The sequence below is a fragment of the Apteryx mantelli genome, unplaced genomic scaffold (assembly GCF_036417845.1).
Source record: "Apteryx mantelli isolate bAptMan1 unplaced genomic scaffold, bAptMan1.hap1 HAP1_SCAFFOLD_167, whole genome shotgun sequence".
NCBI lineage: Eukaryota > Metazoa > Chordata > Aves > Apterygiformes > Apterygidae > Apteryx > Apteryx mantelli.
The window spans coordinates 169,346-187,836 of NW_027118520.1; the positions used below are offsets into that span (position 1 = coordinate 169,346).

At 46.9% G+C, this 18,491-nt stretch overlaps 1 protein-coding gene across 1 annotated transcript; it reads right to left on the minus strand.

The window, feature by feature from the left end:
* Nucleotides 1-217: 217 nt before the first annotated feature.
* On the minus strand, nt 218-17,950 carry LOC136995875 (NACHT, LRR and PYD domains-containing protein 3-like; the record flags this gene model as incomplete). Its single annotated transcript, XM_067316899.1, has 6 exons — nt 218-872; nt 5,577-5,747; nt 9,130-9,300; nt 14,219-14,389; nt 17,394-17,483; nt 17,925-17,950. Coding segments are annotated over 6 exons (723 nt in total), but the record flags the coding sequence as incomplete, so codon positions are not given.
* Between the last annotated feature and the right edge of the window lie 541 nt (nt 17,951-18,491).

Below are 18,491 nucleotides of genomic sequence, written 5' to 3' on the forward strand. Positions count from 1 at the left end.
ACTTTTCTGTGGGCATCCAGGGTCCTTTGTTGCCCCTTACATCTTTTTCTTGAAAAAGCCCAGAGGGTCCCTAAAAGGGGAAAGGGGATGCACTAAGAGAGTCTTTCTACCTCATCCAGAGGAACCATCCCTGGGAACTGCCCTGGCCCTTATCCCTGGGATAGCGCTCAGACATTGATACTGACTACAGGAAGGAATGGAAATGTCACAGTGAGAGGGGAACAGTATTTGATTTCAGTAAAATTGGTACAAACATCATTCTGGATAGATATAAATCAAAATGGAGACAGAAACGATACCCTTGAGAATTGTGAAATGAGACAAAACTGCAGAAAGCATCATCACTGTACAAATCCCTATAAAGGATTCATGGAAACTGAATAAAAATCTCTCTTGGCATCCAAAGCACATTCTTCTACACCCCCATTGAATCTCAAAGCTCCAAGAATGACAGAGGGAAGTTCCTGGACTCATTCATATGCTCATCATTGTATCTGCATCCTTACCCTGATTCCCTCTGCCCTCTGATTCCTTCCCCTCTCAGATATGAGCTTGAAGGGGGGTCTATTTGGATCTACGGTGCTTGGGTAAAACTCAGCTCCTACTGCCTTAAGGATGATTGGCCAATCTCAGCCACACATGCTCAGAATTGTTTTTGCCGTTATAGCAGAATCCTTAAACTGGAACAAACATTTCTTGGTCCCTACTTCACTTTTAACATGTGCTACCCTAGTGACAAAGACACGAGGCCAGATACCCAGGCTGTGGAGAGTCCTGATCAAAAGATGTATCCTATGTTCAGGCTGGGCTTGATTTTTCTTAGGTGAGCCAGCTCCCGACGAGTTTCTTCACTGAATCCGTATTTGCTCAACCTTTCGGGAGAAGAAGGAAAGAAGGAGAAACATAAAATCTACTATAAATGTTTACTGTTTTCTAAAACAGCTGGCTGGCAGACCCATAACATCTCTGTTAAAGAAAGCCAAAACCTGTTGGTTTTGGGACCAAGAGGATTCGTCCTGTCCCAGTCCAATAGATGCGGTTGTTGCAGTTCCCATTTTTAGGTCTGACAAGTAGCAAGGTTAGGCATGTGTTCCCAATAAGCATGTGTGCGCACACACACGCACACACACACACACTACACCCATGGGCAGTCACAAACATGAACACTCAGTCAACAATGCCTTTACCAGCATCCACATAAACACCAACAGCGCACACATAGACATGACTAACACAGTAAGCCCAATCCTGTTAATCCTCATAAATCAGATATCCTTACATCCCATATATTTTTATGCTCACTCTCCCTGCTCCCTACCTACTGCCTTCACTGTCCTCAGGTTATCATGGGGAGGGAAGTGGGAAGGAAAATGGCTGGAACAGTCTAAGCTTTTCCGCTCCCCTAAAGCCCCTTACTGAAAAAAATGTATTTGTATTCATGGCACACACTATGCACCATCAGGATAAGCTCAGTACAGAGAGCTGAGGGGACTGTACTTCACTCGGGAAAAGTGGGCCTCCTGTTTTAATCATCTTCTCAGCCACAGAACACAGTGCAAGATGTGGTCTTTTGAAGAAACAACTTCACTAGGTCTAGGAATGATCCTTGACTCATGAACCCTTGCCTATGAAAAGCCTTCTTCAGTGTGAGAGCCTTCTTTGTACAATCCTCTTTTCACTGAAAGGAGACAAAAAGGACCAAAGTTCACAGAAAGGTCTCCCCTCCCTGTTTTTTAGCAGGTGAACTCTTCTGTCCTGGGATACAGGAAGTAAAAGAGAATTTTGCCTCCAATCTCAGGTCTTTTTCTATGCCCAAGCAAAGTCTAATTCTCAGCAGTATGTTCTCTTACATTAACAAGAATCTGAAGAGGAGGTTGGCTTCAAGTAATAGTTTTAGGAATGGGATGTAGCTCTTTAAGGAGGGGGGTGACAAGGCCAGTAATAAATTTCTGGACTGAAGCAGGTCTTAATTACACCTGCCAGTGCAGTACTCTGATTATCTGGCAATGCTATCCCCACTTTCTCACCTGGCAAGTCTGGCCACTCACATCTAGAGAAGCAAAGGGACCCAGACTCATAGCATGACATAGGAGGGAGGAGACCCCTGGTCATCATCTAGTCCAACCCCACGCTCCAGCTTATAGCCGGATCTGTAAGGTCCCTGTCAAGATTTGAAGATCTCCAAGAATGGAGATGTCACAACCTCTCTGGGCCCCTTTTCTAGTGTCCGACAACCCTCATGGTGCCAATAAATAAATAAATAAAAGTCCTCACATCTAATTGGAATTCCCTTCTTGCAAAGCTATGGCCATGGCCTTCTGTCCTGTATTAGTGTACTTCACACACAGCAGTAAGGTCCACCCTTCACTTTTTTTTCTTAAGACCAAACAGCTCCAATTCACTCAGCCTCTCCACAAGTGCCACATGCTCCAGGACCCTTAAAAGTTTGGAGGCCTCTGCTTGACCTTTTCCAGTATGGCAATGTCTTTCTTGTCCTGTGGATCCCAGATTGGATGCACTACTCCAGATGAGGTCTCACAAGCACTGAATAGAGGGGAAAAATCACCTCCCTCAATCTGCTGGCTACACCAAACAGCCCAATAAGTGGCTGTCTTTTTTTGCTGCAAGGGCACACTGTTGACTCCTCTTCAACTTCTTGTTGAGCAGGATCCCACCATATCCTTTCCTGCAGAGCTTCTCTCTAGCGAGGCAGCCCCCAGTCTGTCCCATTGCATTTTTTATTTATTTTTTATTTATTTATTTTTCCCATCTACGGGAAGGGACTTTGAAGTTTGAACTAGCCTTGGCTGAACTTTCTGTCTGCCCAATTCTCCATCTTGTTATGGTCTCTCTGAATGGCAATCCTACCTCCAGTGCATTGACTGATTCCTGTTCTGACATGATCCATGTTGCTGCTTCAGGGAAATGGCTGCTGAAGAGGCCCTGGCCTTAGGTTTAGCTAACTAAACAGGATGAGCTACTGGACGTGACATGAGAAATTGCCAGTCATGACAAATAAGAGTGTGAGAAACTGAAAAACTTTACAAACCATGCCATGAGGGGTGGCTGAATTTTACATTATTAGTGTATTTACATTATTAGTGGTAGTCATGTGAGAAACAGCTGAACCCCTTGCAGATAACTGGGAGCACTGGGGACCCTGTTGGGAGTAGAGCCTTACAAGGCCAACAGTATGTAGGTCCCAACAGTATTTAGTATTTACTCAAAGCAGAGTAAACTGTGAGGTCAAATCAGGTTGCTCAGTCAGATCTTGAAAACCTTCAAAGATGTAGGCTTCCCTGGATAAACTGTTCCAATGCTTGACAGTCCTCATTTGGGGAAAAGTTTTTCCTTATATGCAGTCTGAACTTCTCATGTTTTAACCTATCACCATTGCTTCTTTTCCTCCCACCATGCACCTCTGTGAAGAGCCTGGCTTCATCCTGTCAATAACCTCCTTGCAGATAGTGGAAAGCTACTACTGCCCCCCTCCCTGCCGAAACCTCCTCTTCTGTAGGCTGAATGAGCCCAGTTCCCTTAGACTCTCCTCACAGAGCAAGTACTCCAGCTGCCTGAAAATCTTGGTAGTCCTCTCATTAACTAACTTCAGTTTATCAATGTCTTTCTTGTATTGGGGTGCCCAAACCTAGACACTATTCTAGATGCAGTTTGAATACAGAGTAAAAAAGAATAATGACTTCCCTTGAGCTCCTTTCTCTGCTCCTGTTAAATACAGATCAACATGCTTTTGGCCTTCTTTGCTGCAAAGGCATGCTGCTGGATCATGTTCAGCTTGCTGTCTTACCAAGACCTCAAGGTACTTTTCAGCAGAGCTTCTCCTTCCTTGAGGTCTACCAAGACCTTCAAATCCTTCAGCAGAACCTTCCTCTCCTTCTTGAAGATGAGTGTGACGTTTCTCTTTCTCCAGTGATCAGGAAACTCCCACAGTCACCATGACATTTCCACGATGATAGCGAGTGCCCTCACAGTGACATTGCCCAGCTCCCTCAGCACCCTCACATGAATCACATGTGGTCCAATTGGCTAGTATACGACCAAATGGTTTAAGTGCTTCCTAACTGGGTCTTTCTCTACAGTGGATAATATTACATTCCCACAAGCTCTGCTAGTAGGCCCAGGAAGCTGAGAGGCCTGAGGGCAAACCTTACCAGTGAAAACCAAGGCTAAGGAAGGCACTGAGTACCTTGGCCTTTTCCATGTCTTTTGTCACTAGGTTCCCCGGTTCATTCAGCAGTGGGACACATTTTCCTTAGTCTTCCTTATTCTGCCATTGTACTTACAGAAGTCTTTACTGTCCCTGTTTACATCCTTTGCTAGTACCAATGCCAGTGGAGCTTTGGCTTTCCTAACTGCATCCCTGCAGTGGCAGGCAATGGGTCCAGTTCCTCCTCAGGAGCAGGACTTGATGTTTCCCTTTTTTTAAACTTCATGAGATTCCTGTCAGTTCATTTCTCCAGCCTGCTGATGTCCCTCTAAATGGCAGCACAGCTACGGTGTGTCAACATTCCTTCCATTTTTGTATAATCTGCAAACATACTGAGGGCGCGCTTTGCCCCATCATCCAGGTCATTCATGAAGATGTCAGATAGTACTGACACCAGTATTGACCCCTCTGATATACCACTAGTGATTGGCCTCCAGTCGGCCTTCTTGCTGTTGATCACAATGCTTTAAGCCTGGCAGTGCTTTCAGTTTTCAGTTCACCTCACTGTCCACTTATCTAGCCCATACTCCATCAGTTTGTCAATGGGGATATTATGGGAGACAGAGTTGAAAGCCTTGTTAAAGACAGGATAAATAACATCCAGGGCTCATCCACTGGCCCAGTAATTTCATCATGGAAGTCTATCAAGTTCATCAAGCATGATTTTCCCTTCATAAATCCATGCTGACTACTCCCAGCCATTTTCTTGTCATTCATATGTTTTGAAATGGTTTCCAGGATTTGTTCCATCATGTTCCCAGGGATCAATGTGAAGTTTTTTCTTCCTTATTTGTAAATAACAGGTGCAGAGAAGTGTCCCTCCTTGTCAGAATGTCAGTCAAGAAATTTTCTTCAACATTCCAGCTATCTCCTAGCATATTTGTGTCTGTAAGGAGGATACAGGAGCAGTGCTCTTCCATGAGGAAAAGAGCTGGGAGCCAAAGGTAACCTAAGCACAGGCAGGGTTACTCCTTACCAAACAGACTGCAGTCCCATAGGATCAGAACAGGCTGAGCAGAGCAGGGGTGGCTCCATTCAGTTCCCTTTCCACACAAAATGCCCTTCTAGCAGCCAATGTAGAAGTTAGCTGGTCATACTCACCACAACCCTGAGAGCTTCACTCCTTCTTAGCAGTTCTACAGGAGAAAGTGCTTGGGGTACCCTCTTTTATGGACTATTAATGCTATTCCAAAGACAAAGGCTGGATGCAAATTATGAACAAAATCACAAGGTTGCCACTGTCAGCATCTATTCGTGAAGTAACATCTCCCCAGAATCATTTTCATGCCCTCCAAAGCTCTCCCTGTGGGACATCCTGAGGAATGCTCAGAGGGACCTCAAAGTTTCTTACCGAAATTCTTTCAGTTGGCACGCAGGGTGTTTCAGCCCCTCACACAACATGTGCACTCCAGCATCTCCCAGGGCATTAGCACCCAGCCCCAGCTCCAACAGGGTCTGGCTGGTGCGGAGGACAGCAGCCAGATCCCCACAGCAGGCATCTGTGAGACTGCAACCCCACAACCTGCAGGGGAGACACACAGACAGAGGCCAGGGACTCAGGGCACAGCTGCTTTGATAGCCCCACACACTAGCCCCTCTCCTGGCCAATCAACAGTGAGAATGGTCATAAACCCTGCACAGGAGTGGCTAAAGAGGTGCTTCCACTCAGCCAGTCCCCTCTGAGAATTGCCCAAATGGGGCTTTGGACACACACCTCTGCCCTGGCCAATCAGCAGTCAGGGGTGATGCCCCCAGTTCCACCCCACCTCTCTCTGCAGGCCAATCCCAGCCCCACCCAGGCACAAATAGCTCCTCAACAGTCACCAGATAGTTCAGTGTGGAAGGGACCTCAGGAGGTCTCTGTCCCAATCTCTTGCTCAAAGCAGGTTCAGCTATGGAGTCAGACCAGGTTCCTCAGCCTATTTTCATAATGTCTGTGATCCAGCCTTCAACAATCTTGGTGACGTATGCTGAACATTTACCAGGGAAAGGCATCTGAGAGAACTGGAGGAGGAAATCTGCACAAAGCAGGGCAACAAGCTCAGTCCAAGGCAGGCTGGTCTCTCAATGCAGGGGCTCTAAGTAACAACAACATTCTTCCATCCTTCTTACCCCTTCAGGGTTTATTTCTCTGGCCATGTAGACAGCCCATGGTTGCATAACTGCAGCTGCAGATGGCAATGACCATTTGTCATCCTGGGCACTATAAGCCCTTTGGTCTTCTATGGAGACCTTGCAGGAACTGCTTGGTGATAGACATCACAAGTCCTCTTTGAGCTGAACATTCACAAATCACCCACACACACTTCTACTAGCCATGACCTGGAAATCCTCCTTTCAGCAGGCTCTCTTCTACTGTGAGGTTTTTCTTTAAGCTATGCTCTTTCCAGTAAAAGATGGCATGTTTTGCTGTACTTTGCAAGGACCTAAGCCAAAGTTTAAAAGGCAGACTTATTCCTCCTGGATGATGTGGAGAGAGAGTTCAGAAAAGGAAGAGAGATCATATGAGAGGGAAGAAAAGCCTCCTTCTGGCCAAAAAATAAACTTTGTAATCCACAACTTCCTCTTTTTAAAAGGAAAAAAAAAAAAGGTTAGTGATGAGGAATCTGAGGCTTGAAATTTCAGAGAGAAAAGTCCAGTGGAGAGCACAACCCCAGCTGAGAGCAATATAAAAGAACTTCCTCTGGGTCAAGCAAAATGAGGACACTCAGAAGTCATGGATGAAGGGCATGACAGAGGGAATCTCTTGAGGAGTGTAGTGATAGAACACTTGTGGAAGATCTGGCAAGGAGTCAGGTGACTGGCAGAGTACGTGATAGCAGCCCCAGCATGTGCTCTCTACACACTGACTGAAACCGTCAAGGCCAGACACGCATATTCCATTTTGTCAAAAACGTCTAGCTGCTTTGCAGCCAGTAGTTACTTAGGGTTTGCACAGCTGAGATAAGGAAACAGTTCTAGTAGATAAAAGGGAGCCTTAGGATACAACAGAGTGAGTCTCGCTTGGGCGTCCAGGCTGTGCACCCAGCAGCCTCCCATCAGCAACCCCTCCGGTTCCTTGTGCAGTTTGGAGTGTAAGTTCTTCACTAGATCTACTTTGTTTAACCCCTCTCATGCCTTGACTATCTCTCTATACTGGTATCTGACCCTCCCTTTCCTGCATTGTGGTCACAAGGAGGGAGAACAAAAAGGGATGCAGACAAACAGAGAGATCTGGGGGAAAAAAAGAAGAAAAAGAGAAAGTTAGGTTCTTGCTTAAAGTAGATGGGTTTTACAAGGAAGAGGCAGGTGAAACACTCTGAGTACAGATGAAACATTGAAGGAGGAAGAAAGGCAGAGACACAGTGAAATTCTTCGAAAAGAGAACACAGCCATGAAATAGAGACTCAATGTATGCTGCCAAGAGTAGAGGTTCCAATAACATGAAGACACCATCGCAGATATGGTTGACTGTGAGAAGAAAGGGCAGTGAAAGGGAGAGTAAGATAGCAAGCTCAATTGGACTAATCGCAAGAGGCAGAGCAGGCACCTTTACAGAGCCATGGATATTCTGGCAAACAGGTCTGCTGGGACACTCCTGCCTTCTGTTAGCCATCTCCTATTCTTGGAATGTTTCCCAAAGACAAAGTCCTCTAATAAAGACATTTTCAAGGAACTCTTCCTTTGACAGTCTAATATCTAGTATTGGCCCTGTGTATTCTTGTCAGCATTTCTAAGTCTCAAAAAAAAGAATGCCTTAAAAAACTCTTTTCCCCTCTTTATGTCTTTCTGCTGTCCAACTGCTCTCTTGTTGCTCTAGTGGTCTAACAAGCCTGGCCATTTTAATTGCCCAGCCTTCCTGCATTGCTTTCAGTGTCAATTTCCTGTTGGAATGGTTCCATAGATCCTTTCATAAATACAGCTTTGGCCATTTTAGTGGATTTCCATGTACAACTACCAAGAGTGGTTCAGTGCTGGGATTTTTCATTCCCTCAGTGTTCACTAGAATGATTAATTTCTCTAAGGGCAGAATCCTGTTTGCAATGGAGAGACCTACACTGAGTGATATACAACTGCCTGCTGTGAAGCTGGATGTCTATGCTCCCATAAAAGTCAAGGAAGACATAAGGCTGGATTCTGCTGCTTAAACAGGAGCGTCCAGTAACATTGGAAGTGCTCTAGGTTAACTCACAAATTCACCTGGGCTGATAAAGATGACACTACTTACTCAGAACCTCTGCTCTTCTGGAATCGAAGCTGGAGGCCAGGAAGGCTGTGTGGGTAGAAGATCTGACTGGACAGGGAGCTGTGTGACCTAGTCAACATGTCAACACATAATCGTGGCCACAGTGGACTAAGGTGAACTAATGACCTTGCAGATTCCAAGAGACAGGGGACTGAACCTCCATGTCAGTCCTATTTTAACTTTCCCAAAGAATGTCCCTGCACTTAAGTTATTCATCCAGGTATCATCTATATTGCAAGAAGAGGGAAAGGAACCTTCAGAGAACTCTTGTTCCTGGCAAGGGAGCAGAGTCTTTTATGCCAGAGTCAATCACCTCTGGTGAGTTGGGGGGCTTCTTTCATTATGTCACATGCTCTGCCATCTTCCAGCATTACTTCCTCTAGGCTATCAGAGACTCAGAGCCAAAGAGACCAAGGTCATGGAGATAAGGTGCTGGGGGAGGCAGGGAGAGGGAGGCTTGCCATTTCCCATTCTATACAGAGGCAAGGCAGGCTGAGAGCACAGGATAAACAGTAAGGGTAAGCAGGGTAAGCAGTGACCCAGCAAGGGAGACACGTATCTCTCTCAGTCTTTCCTTGACCTTGCAGGTGAAAGCTACTTAGCCCCAAGCACATACTTTCTCAAGCTTTCCCCATGGGACATCCTGGGGAATGCTCAGAGGGGGCCCAAAGTTCCTTACCCCAGTCGTTGTAGCCGGCACGCAGGGTGTTTCAGCCCCTCACACAACATGTGCACTCCAGCGTCTCCCAGGGCATTAGCACTCAACCCCAGCTCCAACAGGGTCTGGCTGGTGTGGAGGACAGCAGCCAGATCCCCACAGCAGGCATCCGTGAGACTGCAACCCCACAACCTGCAGGGGAGACACACAGACAGAGGCCAGGGGCTCAGGGCACAGCTGCTTTGATAGCCCCACACACCAGCCCCTCTCCTGGCCAATCAACAGTGAGAATGGTCATAAACCCTGCACAGGAGTGGCTAAAGAGGTGCTTCCACTCAGCCAGTCCCCTCTGAGAATTGCCCAAATGGGGCTTTGGACACACACCTCTGCCCTGGCCAATCAGCAGTCAGGGGTGATGCCCCCAGTCCTGCCCCACCTCTCTCTGCAGGCCAATCCCAGCCCCACCTGGGCACCAAACAGCCCCTCTGGTCCCAGGCAGTCAGTGCTTGGCCAATCAGGAGAGTGGTGATGAAGTAGAGCTGGGGAGCTGTGCTCAATCCCAGTAGGCCCTGACTGCAGGTGGCTGTGGGGATCCCCTGCCTACGCAACTGGGCCTGGCTGGGCTCCTGCAGGCTGCTGGGAAACCCACTTCCCCCACCCCCACCCAGTCCCATACGTAACTGCTGAGCCCTGCAGGACCCACAGCCATCTGTATCCTGGCTCTGCCTCTCCCACAGGGCCCAGCTCTACCCTTAAGACTGGTCAGGGGCACCTGCGAGGTCCTGCACAGATAGCCTCATCTGTGTCTCCCTCTGAAAGCAGGGAGTTGAGAGAAGGCACAGTGGGCAGGAAGACATGGAACAAGGATTTCTTCAGAAGAATAGAGTGAGGAGAGGTGGTGAAGGCAGGGAAATAAGCTCTCCAAGCCCAGGGAAGAGCACCACACCAGTGGCTCCTGCCACCGTAGGCTACTGCAAACTTTCACCCATCAGAAGACCTGTGATATAATGCTGCTATCCAATAAGATTGTCCCTGCTGCTGCATCTTGGCAATGGCCATACACCTCATGGCACCCTAGACTTTTGGTTCACTTTGGCTTTTGTCCAAAACCTTACAGATACTACTTGGGCCTATTTAACATGCGTTCTTTTTGAATGGAAGAAACAAATTATAAAAGCTTTACTATAGAAACCCTTTACTCTGCCAGGCTTCTCACATTATGATGGCTTCCTTGTATTGATTCCCCATCTACCATAAGAAGACACAATCTAACAAGACTTGCACTGAGTGGAGTTCCACATCTTTTAAAGATATGATTTGCTGTCCTGAGAATCAGAAGGGATTAATCCCAGGGAGAAAGAATAGTGGGGTTTCTGTGTATAAAATCCTCCATAATGGCTACAGGGTAAAGGAGGCAGAAAGGCATAATGAGCAAAGAGAGAACACAAAGTGAGGAAGGACAGCAGTCTCATGCAGTGAAGACCTTATTTTCTGACATAATATTGCAATAGTGGATATGCTCAGTAAGCAATCTGCTCAGGAGCTTTAAAAGGGATGAGTCAAAACTCCTACGTGCCAAGCCCATGGCAAGAGAGAACACTTTTACCAGCAGCTCCCAGGTGGATCCTACAGGGGAGGTGGAAGAACAGAAACCTCATTATGGTCTAGGAAAACTTCTTGAAAAACTGGTGGGAGCATGGGGGGAGAAAGGAGGATTGAGGTGGAAATGACAGATTGGAAAAGATACCCCTGGAGACACTGGGGATGAAAGATATGCATTATTGGAAAAGTAAACAGGAATACAAAAGGAGATAGGGGAGAGGAGGGTTGGATGGAGAAGGAAAATAAAGAGAGAGAAGAAAAGAAAGAGAAGAGAAGAGAAGAGAAGAGAAGAGAAGAGAAGAGAAGAGAAGAGAAGAGAAGAGAAGAGAGAAAGGGGAGGGGTGGAGTCACGGTGAATCTATCAGAAATGGCAGAGACATAGGGAAAGCACATGGCAAAGACAGAATGGAAGAGAGCCCTGCCATGTGAAATGCTGTACCTAGGCACACATCTGCAGTGACACAAGCACACTCTGTTGGGGGTCGTGCTCAGAGGCCTCTGGGATGGGAGTAGCAGGGCAAGAGGGAGAATGGAACAGACTAAAAGGGTGAGGAGATCTTGTAGACACTGTGGGAGTATCCTGAAGAGCATAGCAGGAGGACAGTGAGTACTGGAGCCTGTCCTTTTCAGAAGTGGGGAGGGAATAATCTGCTTTGTGGTGTAGAAAGTGAAGAGGAAAACAGTCTTCAAATTGATTGCATGATCTTCAAATCTGAATTACCAAATAATCTCAGTCCCCATTGTCCCTACATACATTCTCTCTCTCTATTATTCCCACTCCACCCCTGCTTCTGGAGTCGTACTAAGTTTTGGCAGACATTTTTATGAACCTGTGCTTGGAGATTATCATCTTCACGGGAAAGCTACGTATTCTTGGTCCATAGCCATAAGGTACACCAGGAACAAATTTACTCCCAGAATTCTACATAAATGTCTGATATGAGATGTTGTTTTGCAAATGCCAGAATGTGGGAAAATGACCATGAAATATCAAATGAATTTGTAAATCTCCCTTGCCCTTCAGTTTTCTTATTTTTTTAACTTTCTTGCAAATCCTGAAGACCATTTCCTCCAGCTGTACCAACTTGCACAGCTCCCCAGATGACACTGGCCAATTGCAGTGGGGTTTCTCCAGGTCTTTCACAACTGAGACAATGAACTGTTATCTCATCAGGAAGGACCATCTCACTCATTACATGCTTGGCCTGCCTATGGCCGTGAGCCCACCTCACCTTTGATGTGGTACCAGGGCCTTACATCACATCACCTCCAACCTTAGCTTAGGAGCCCAAAATAGCTTACAAACTGAAGGTCTGCTTTCCCTGTCTCTCTCTCCATGGCTGATTGGGAAGACCAGGTTACTTACTTTACTACGGTCTCTAATGGACTAGACAGGACCACCACCAAAAAAGAAGTGAGAATCCCTTTCCTTAAAGGCCCTGAAGCTGAGCAACTGCAATGCAAACAATCTGTGGGAGCTGTTCACTTGTGACTAGGATGACCCAAAGAGCATGTTTGGTCAGGGACACTGCAAAGTTAAAGAAGAGACCCTCAGGCAGGGTAGTAAGGGGTTTGCATCACTCTGATAAAAATGGAGGGCGGGCATCATCGCTGAGGGACAGGCAGAAAAGTCTGGGATTGTCCAGCAGTGGCACTCCCTGCAGGCACGTTAACCTTCAACATCACATACCCCCAAGGCACCACAGCATCTGGAGGGAAAGCTCACTACATCACTGCCCTATATGCCAGCAGCCCCTGGGAACAGACTACATAAACATTTCAGTGATGCCTGCACCATGCAAAGCGGAACTTTGGAGTGACTGCCAACATAATCTTTTACGTGGTAGCTCATGTGTCACACAGCATTTCATTCTTTTCTCTGAATGTGTGCCACTGATCTCCTGTGCCTTAGCTGCTGCTGGAATGATGGGGAGAAGGACTGGCTTCAGAGAAGAAGACAAAAGAGAAGGAGGGCTGTTGTGGCTCATGGGCCAGGGAGGCCTGACATCTTGGCTGAATTCAGCTCCTTCCCTTAACAAAGAGTCCCCTCGAGAATGTCATCACAGGGGCGATTCTAACAATGAAGCATGATACATCAGGTCATGAGAGTTTACATCACACATGTGGTCACTCTATCCTGGTGAAGGGACTACCTGGAAATGCCAAAGTGTGTGACTAGAGAAGGATGAGTTATAACCTTGCCTTAGTAGCTAGCATTCATGGAGGCAAGCCAGAAAAAGAGATTTACAGTAAGAGAGACAGAATCTATTCCTTTCTTTGTCTATGTGTCTATACTAGTGTTGCAGTTCACATCAAGAGTATGCTTTGAAGCAGCTCTCCCAGTCCACAATATGAACCAATTTTTTTCTAAAACATGAACTGAAATATGGGCTCAGACTGCACTTACTGGAGTCTGTTTGGATTAAAGTAACCTAGTAGATGCACTCCAGAACACACCAAATGCACTCTAGATGCCTATGCACTTTATGTCCCTGGGATAAAACCAAGCCAACTGAAAACATCCTGTTGCTTGTGAAGCATGAATGGCAGGTACTCAGTGCCACATTTAACCTTTTAGTCCACACTAATTACTTATGTGAACAGAACCTTTCAGTCCCCTAGTCTTAAGATCTGACTTCCAGTCTTTTCTATCCCTGGTCTTCCCTGTTGATTAGGGCCCTCTGAAGGCAAGAGAAAAACTATAGGAAATCCTGGACACAGGGATTTCCTGAGGGCTTCAGCCCTGTGGATCTGGCTGCTAGTGCTTCTATTGATGTAAACAGATGCATAGAGATGGATTTTGCCTCCTAAAAGGTGTTTTTCAGTGCCATATGGGATGCCACAACGTAACTTAGACACAGTTATGGTGCTGAAAGGGGTTACATGGGACTTACACAAGCACCCTAACCCTCTGGAGGGTTCTCTAGAGGCAAATCAGGCTGTGTGGGTAAAGGAACTGCCTGGAAAGGGAGCTGAGCGATCCACCACAGGTGCCAACACATTACCAGGGCCATAGTGTGCTAATGCAGACTTTGTGTACATTTAGAATTAGGGGACTGAATCTCCAGCTCAGCACCAGGGAAGCTATCACAAAAAATATCCCTGGGTTTAAGCTGGTTGTCCAGGGAACCTCTATACAGCAGAAAGGGACATGCACATTCAGAGGATGAGTAACCCCACAGGCAAGAAGAGTCTGACTCCGGAGTGATGAATCCCCTCCAGGAAGAGGTTTGATTTACAAGGACAGGCTGTATGACTGCCTTCTTTCAGTGCTTGCTATTTTGGGCCTGTGCACACCTGAATTAGCAGAGCCCAAGACAGCAGGGGAAGGTGCATGGAGGAGCATCCCCTTTATAGATGATTCATGTTCTTCTGGCAGAGCGGGCTGGGAGCATGGGATCCAGAGACACATCAGTCTCAACCTCTCCCCATCCCTGCAGCCCTCCCCAGCCACAACTCCACCAAGTTCCCAGCCAGGGCAACACCCCAGCAGCCCAGTGTCCCTCACCCCAGTTTCTGCAGCCGGCAGATGGGATGTTTCAGCCCCTTGCACAGCAGCCGCACTCCATGGTCTCCCAGGGCATTTCCACACAGTCTCAGCTCCGTCAGTGTCTGAATGGTGCTGAGCACACTGGCCAGATCCTCGCAGCAGGCAGCTGTGAGGCAGCACCATTCCAACCTGTCAGGGAGACATGCAGAGGAGAACAGTGAGGCTGGTTATAGCAGCGATGACAGACAGACCTACCCGCTAACCAGAACCTGGGCAGCCCTAGGGATATGGCAGAAGCCCCACCTCACCCTGCCTGTATGCACACAGCCCTTGGCCAATGACGGGCCAACACTGAAGGCTGTGCCTGCTCCCTGTCCAGTGCTGTGGCCTCCTGTAAGCCAACTCCCTCCCAGAAGGACCCAAATTGGGCTTTGACCCTGCACCTCTGTTCTGGCCAGTCAGGAGCCAGGGGAAGGGAAGGAATGCCCCATTCCCACCCCAGCCCTCTCCATGGACCTATCCCAGCCCCATCTGGGCACCAAACAGCCCCTCCAGTCCCAGACAGTCAGTACTTGGCCAATCAGGAGAGTGGTGATGAAGTAGAGCTGGGGAGCTGTGTTCAATCCCAGTAGGCCCTGACTGCAGGTGGCTGTGGGGATCTCCTGCCCCCAGGCAGCTGGCCCAGCTCCCTGCAGGCTGCTGGCCTTTCCACTCCCCACTCCCAAGCCCATACACACCTACTGAGCCCTGCAGGACCCACAGCCATCTGTATCCTGGCTCTGTCTCTCCCCACAGGGCCCAGCTCTGCCCTCAGGCCTGGTCAGGGGCACCTGCGAGGTCTTGCACAAACAGCCTCACCCCTTTCTCCCTCTAAGCATGAAAGTGGGGCTGGAGGCACCTTGGGTAGTGAGTCCAAGGGCAAAGAGACCTCTGAGGTATAAAAGTTTCTTGGGAAGGGGTGACTATTTTCCCCTGCATTTGGGGTCCTTGTGGAGTTTCCTTTAGGCTATCTACTTATGTTTTTATGCTCCCTGAAGATGCAGTGTTCCTGGCTTAGCTAAGGCCATATCTGGGGCAACAATAGCCATTTGTTCCTCAGGGACTCTCTCAAGGTGTATCTCACTCCCACTGCCACTTTTCACTCCTTGCTCTTCTCTTGAGAACCTTCTGCAACCTTCCAGTATGAGCTCTTCCTGCCCCAGAAGAGAAGCATTTTTCCATATTACAGACGTATGATCCTCCAGAAATGCTATCTACAGGCTCTTGTGTATCCCAGCAGCAATCCGCTCCCTGGACACCCTTTCTGGACTCTAGAGAATCTCTCTACTTTGAGGAGAAATGGAAGTTCTCCTGGAGGGAGTCTCAAAGTACTCTGATGGGACAAAGAGGTGGGGGACACAAACAAAGGAGACTCAAAGCAGATGTGCTCATATGACAGCAGCTGGGAGGGTTCCATGAAAAAATCCCTTGTGGGAATGCTTGGGAGAGGACACCTCATGGAGAACACAGCTCCCACACGTTTAAAGGAGAGTGATGATGCATGGGTTAAAAGGAGATGGTCCCTTCCACAAGAAGGAAGAAGAAACTGCAGTGTTAGGAGCGAGTTCTCCTTTCCAGTGAGGGAGGAGAACCCTAGTTTTGTTGGACTTTCCCAACACACTTGTGCTGTGAAATACTTTGGGGAGAGCCCCTCTCAAGTCTTTAGTGAGGAAGGAATCCACTCCTATTCTCTAGCAACACCATCACACAATCAGACTATGTTTCTTTCAAGACAGTGTTTATATTCCAAAGAGCCTCAGGGAACATCAAAGAAAGAGTAAACACCTCCACCACAGTCCTAACATATTTCCTACTGAAAAGGTTGGCAGACTCTCACAACCTCCTGCATATGCAGTCTGCTGTATGGGTGAATTAGTGCTTGTGCGGGTTCAGGGTGTAAAGATGCAGGTGTCAGAAATCATGTGTTGGCTTCCCTAATGCTTCAGCTTGGCTGTCTGACATCTCCAAGGGACTTTCCTCCCTGCACTCGGGATCATGTTGGGAGTAGACTGAAGTGCCTGCAAACTGAAACCAACTGCTTGGCTGAGTCAACCTCAATCTGGGGTAAGGCTGTTCCAGGTGTTCCCTCTCCATCAAAATTCACTTTGATTTCAGACTGTCAGCAATGGTTGCCGTTTCTGGAAGGAAGAAGTTTCTTGTATGTTACTGCCAGACTTTTCTTATATCATATTAAAACAGCAGAAATTGAAAAGTAGTTCCTCCATCACTTCACTGCCAACAAAATGCTCCAGGCTTCTTATTTCTGCCTGCACATGGCCCCAGTTCTCTCTCCCCCAACAACTGACAGACAGCACCCTCCGCTGAGGTCTTGTTCCTGTGAGCTCAAGTTGCCTCTGTCTGAAAAGGGCCTGCAAGTGGTGGACAGGAGAGAATGAAAGGAAAGAAAATAACAGGAAGGAAAATTGGGAGATGACAAGAAGAAAAGTATGTGCCAATGCAGAAATGCTGCATGCTTCTTGGGTTTGCTTTCCCCTCACAAGCTTTTTTAAGATCTAAAATTAAATCTATGCTGTCCAGACAAACAGGTGGCTACATAAGAGAGAGGCTTTTCAGGGCTGTCATAATTTTGCATCCAGCTGTCAGTTAGAGTGATACCAAACACAGCCCAGTGCTGTTTCCCACGAAAAGAGGAAAACATTTGCCAGGCCTACATTTTCCATTCTCTGTCTGCTTTTCCTTACCATCTCAAGGAAGATGTCAGTGTAGGGCCAGCTAAAGACAAAAAGAAGGAAACATCTCAGTCTCTTTGTTGTCCTAAATCCTACCTGGGAGCAAGGGAGAAAGGTCATACAACTATAATCTATCTGTCTACATATAACTCAGGTGTGATTGAGTTTACACACAGAAAGACATCTTAGAATGATCTTAGAATCATCTCCTAAATCTTTTTTATGCTCAGATAATCTACTTTGTCACCTCAGTCTCCCCTGGTTTGTCATTGGTATCAGTGACTTGGATGAAAACCACCTTGTTGAAGATCTTTCAGCATATTCCAAATCTCTTGGCAGACATTTGTTACTGTTGTAGGAGCATCAACAGAGTTGGTCTGTTAGAGAGTGTGTGAAGAAGCAACAAGAAAAAGATTAGGGTTTTCTTGGCTTCCTCTTTTTTCTGAAAGAAAATAACTTTTTACCTTAATGTCTTTAATCCACAGCTTGGATTCTTCAGAGATTGACAAAGCAAGTAAATAGGTGATTGCTTCACCTCTTCCTGTTTTTTTTCCCTAGAAACAAAGCATAGGTGATTTTAATATTGTTCTTTGGCTACAGTTTGCATTTATACTTCACAAAAATTAAAGTAACACCTTCACAGGTGTGATGAAGCATGTCAGAATACTCTAAATTCCAGTTCAAAGCAAATCACCTTAATAAATAAATACAATATCTCACCAACTGGATTCGAGTCATAGCTGCTTGGAACACCCAGCTTCCATGTGTACTGTGCGTACTAAGGGGAGCTACATACATTTTGTTTATTTGTGATACTTTTGTCAGGATAACAACATTTCTCAGAGTTCTGCTACCTCTGTACCAGAGCACCCAGTTGGGTGCCTATTGGGTATCACACAGCTCTGTTTCAGAAAGACAAATTTGCCCAAACTGAACTCCATGCCACTGCAGCTGTTTTGCTCCTGATACCTGACCAAGCTGGGGCCACTCCCTACCTCACAACATCATCTGTGATAGAGACCTACATTGAAGAGAGAAACAGGAAAATCAGATTGATATCACCTATCACATGCAGCAGTTGATCTCTGAACACTCAGAGGGTTTCCCCTTAACTACGGGGAAAATGAGGTTTGCACCCACAAACCAAAAATCAACAGTATGTTATGTTCTGCTGCTGTGCACAAAGGGCAATGGCCTGTATTTGTACTGCATGCCAGGGGAAACTCTTCCCTTGAAGTTCACTTTGTCTAGGTACCACCTCCAGGATACTCAAGGTCCACAAAGTCCACACTTTGGACCAGTTTGAATGAGAGCATAACTGGGTTTGGGAAAAAGGGAACCTCAGTAAAGAAGGAACTTTTTTTTGCCCATCTTAGTTGACGTGGAGAGCATGGCCTTACACTGGGATCAAGATGAAGCATAGGAAGGAGGTTTTGTACTCAGGGACTTTGAAAGGTCACTGGACAGCTGAATTAGCTGCTCCCTCCCTGCTTTTGAAACCTGCTGATGCAATGAGAACTTCTTTCCTCCAAGCCTTTAATTTCAACAACACCAGCAATTAA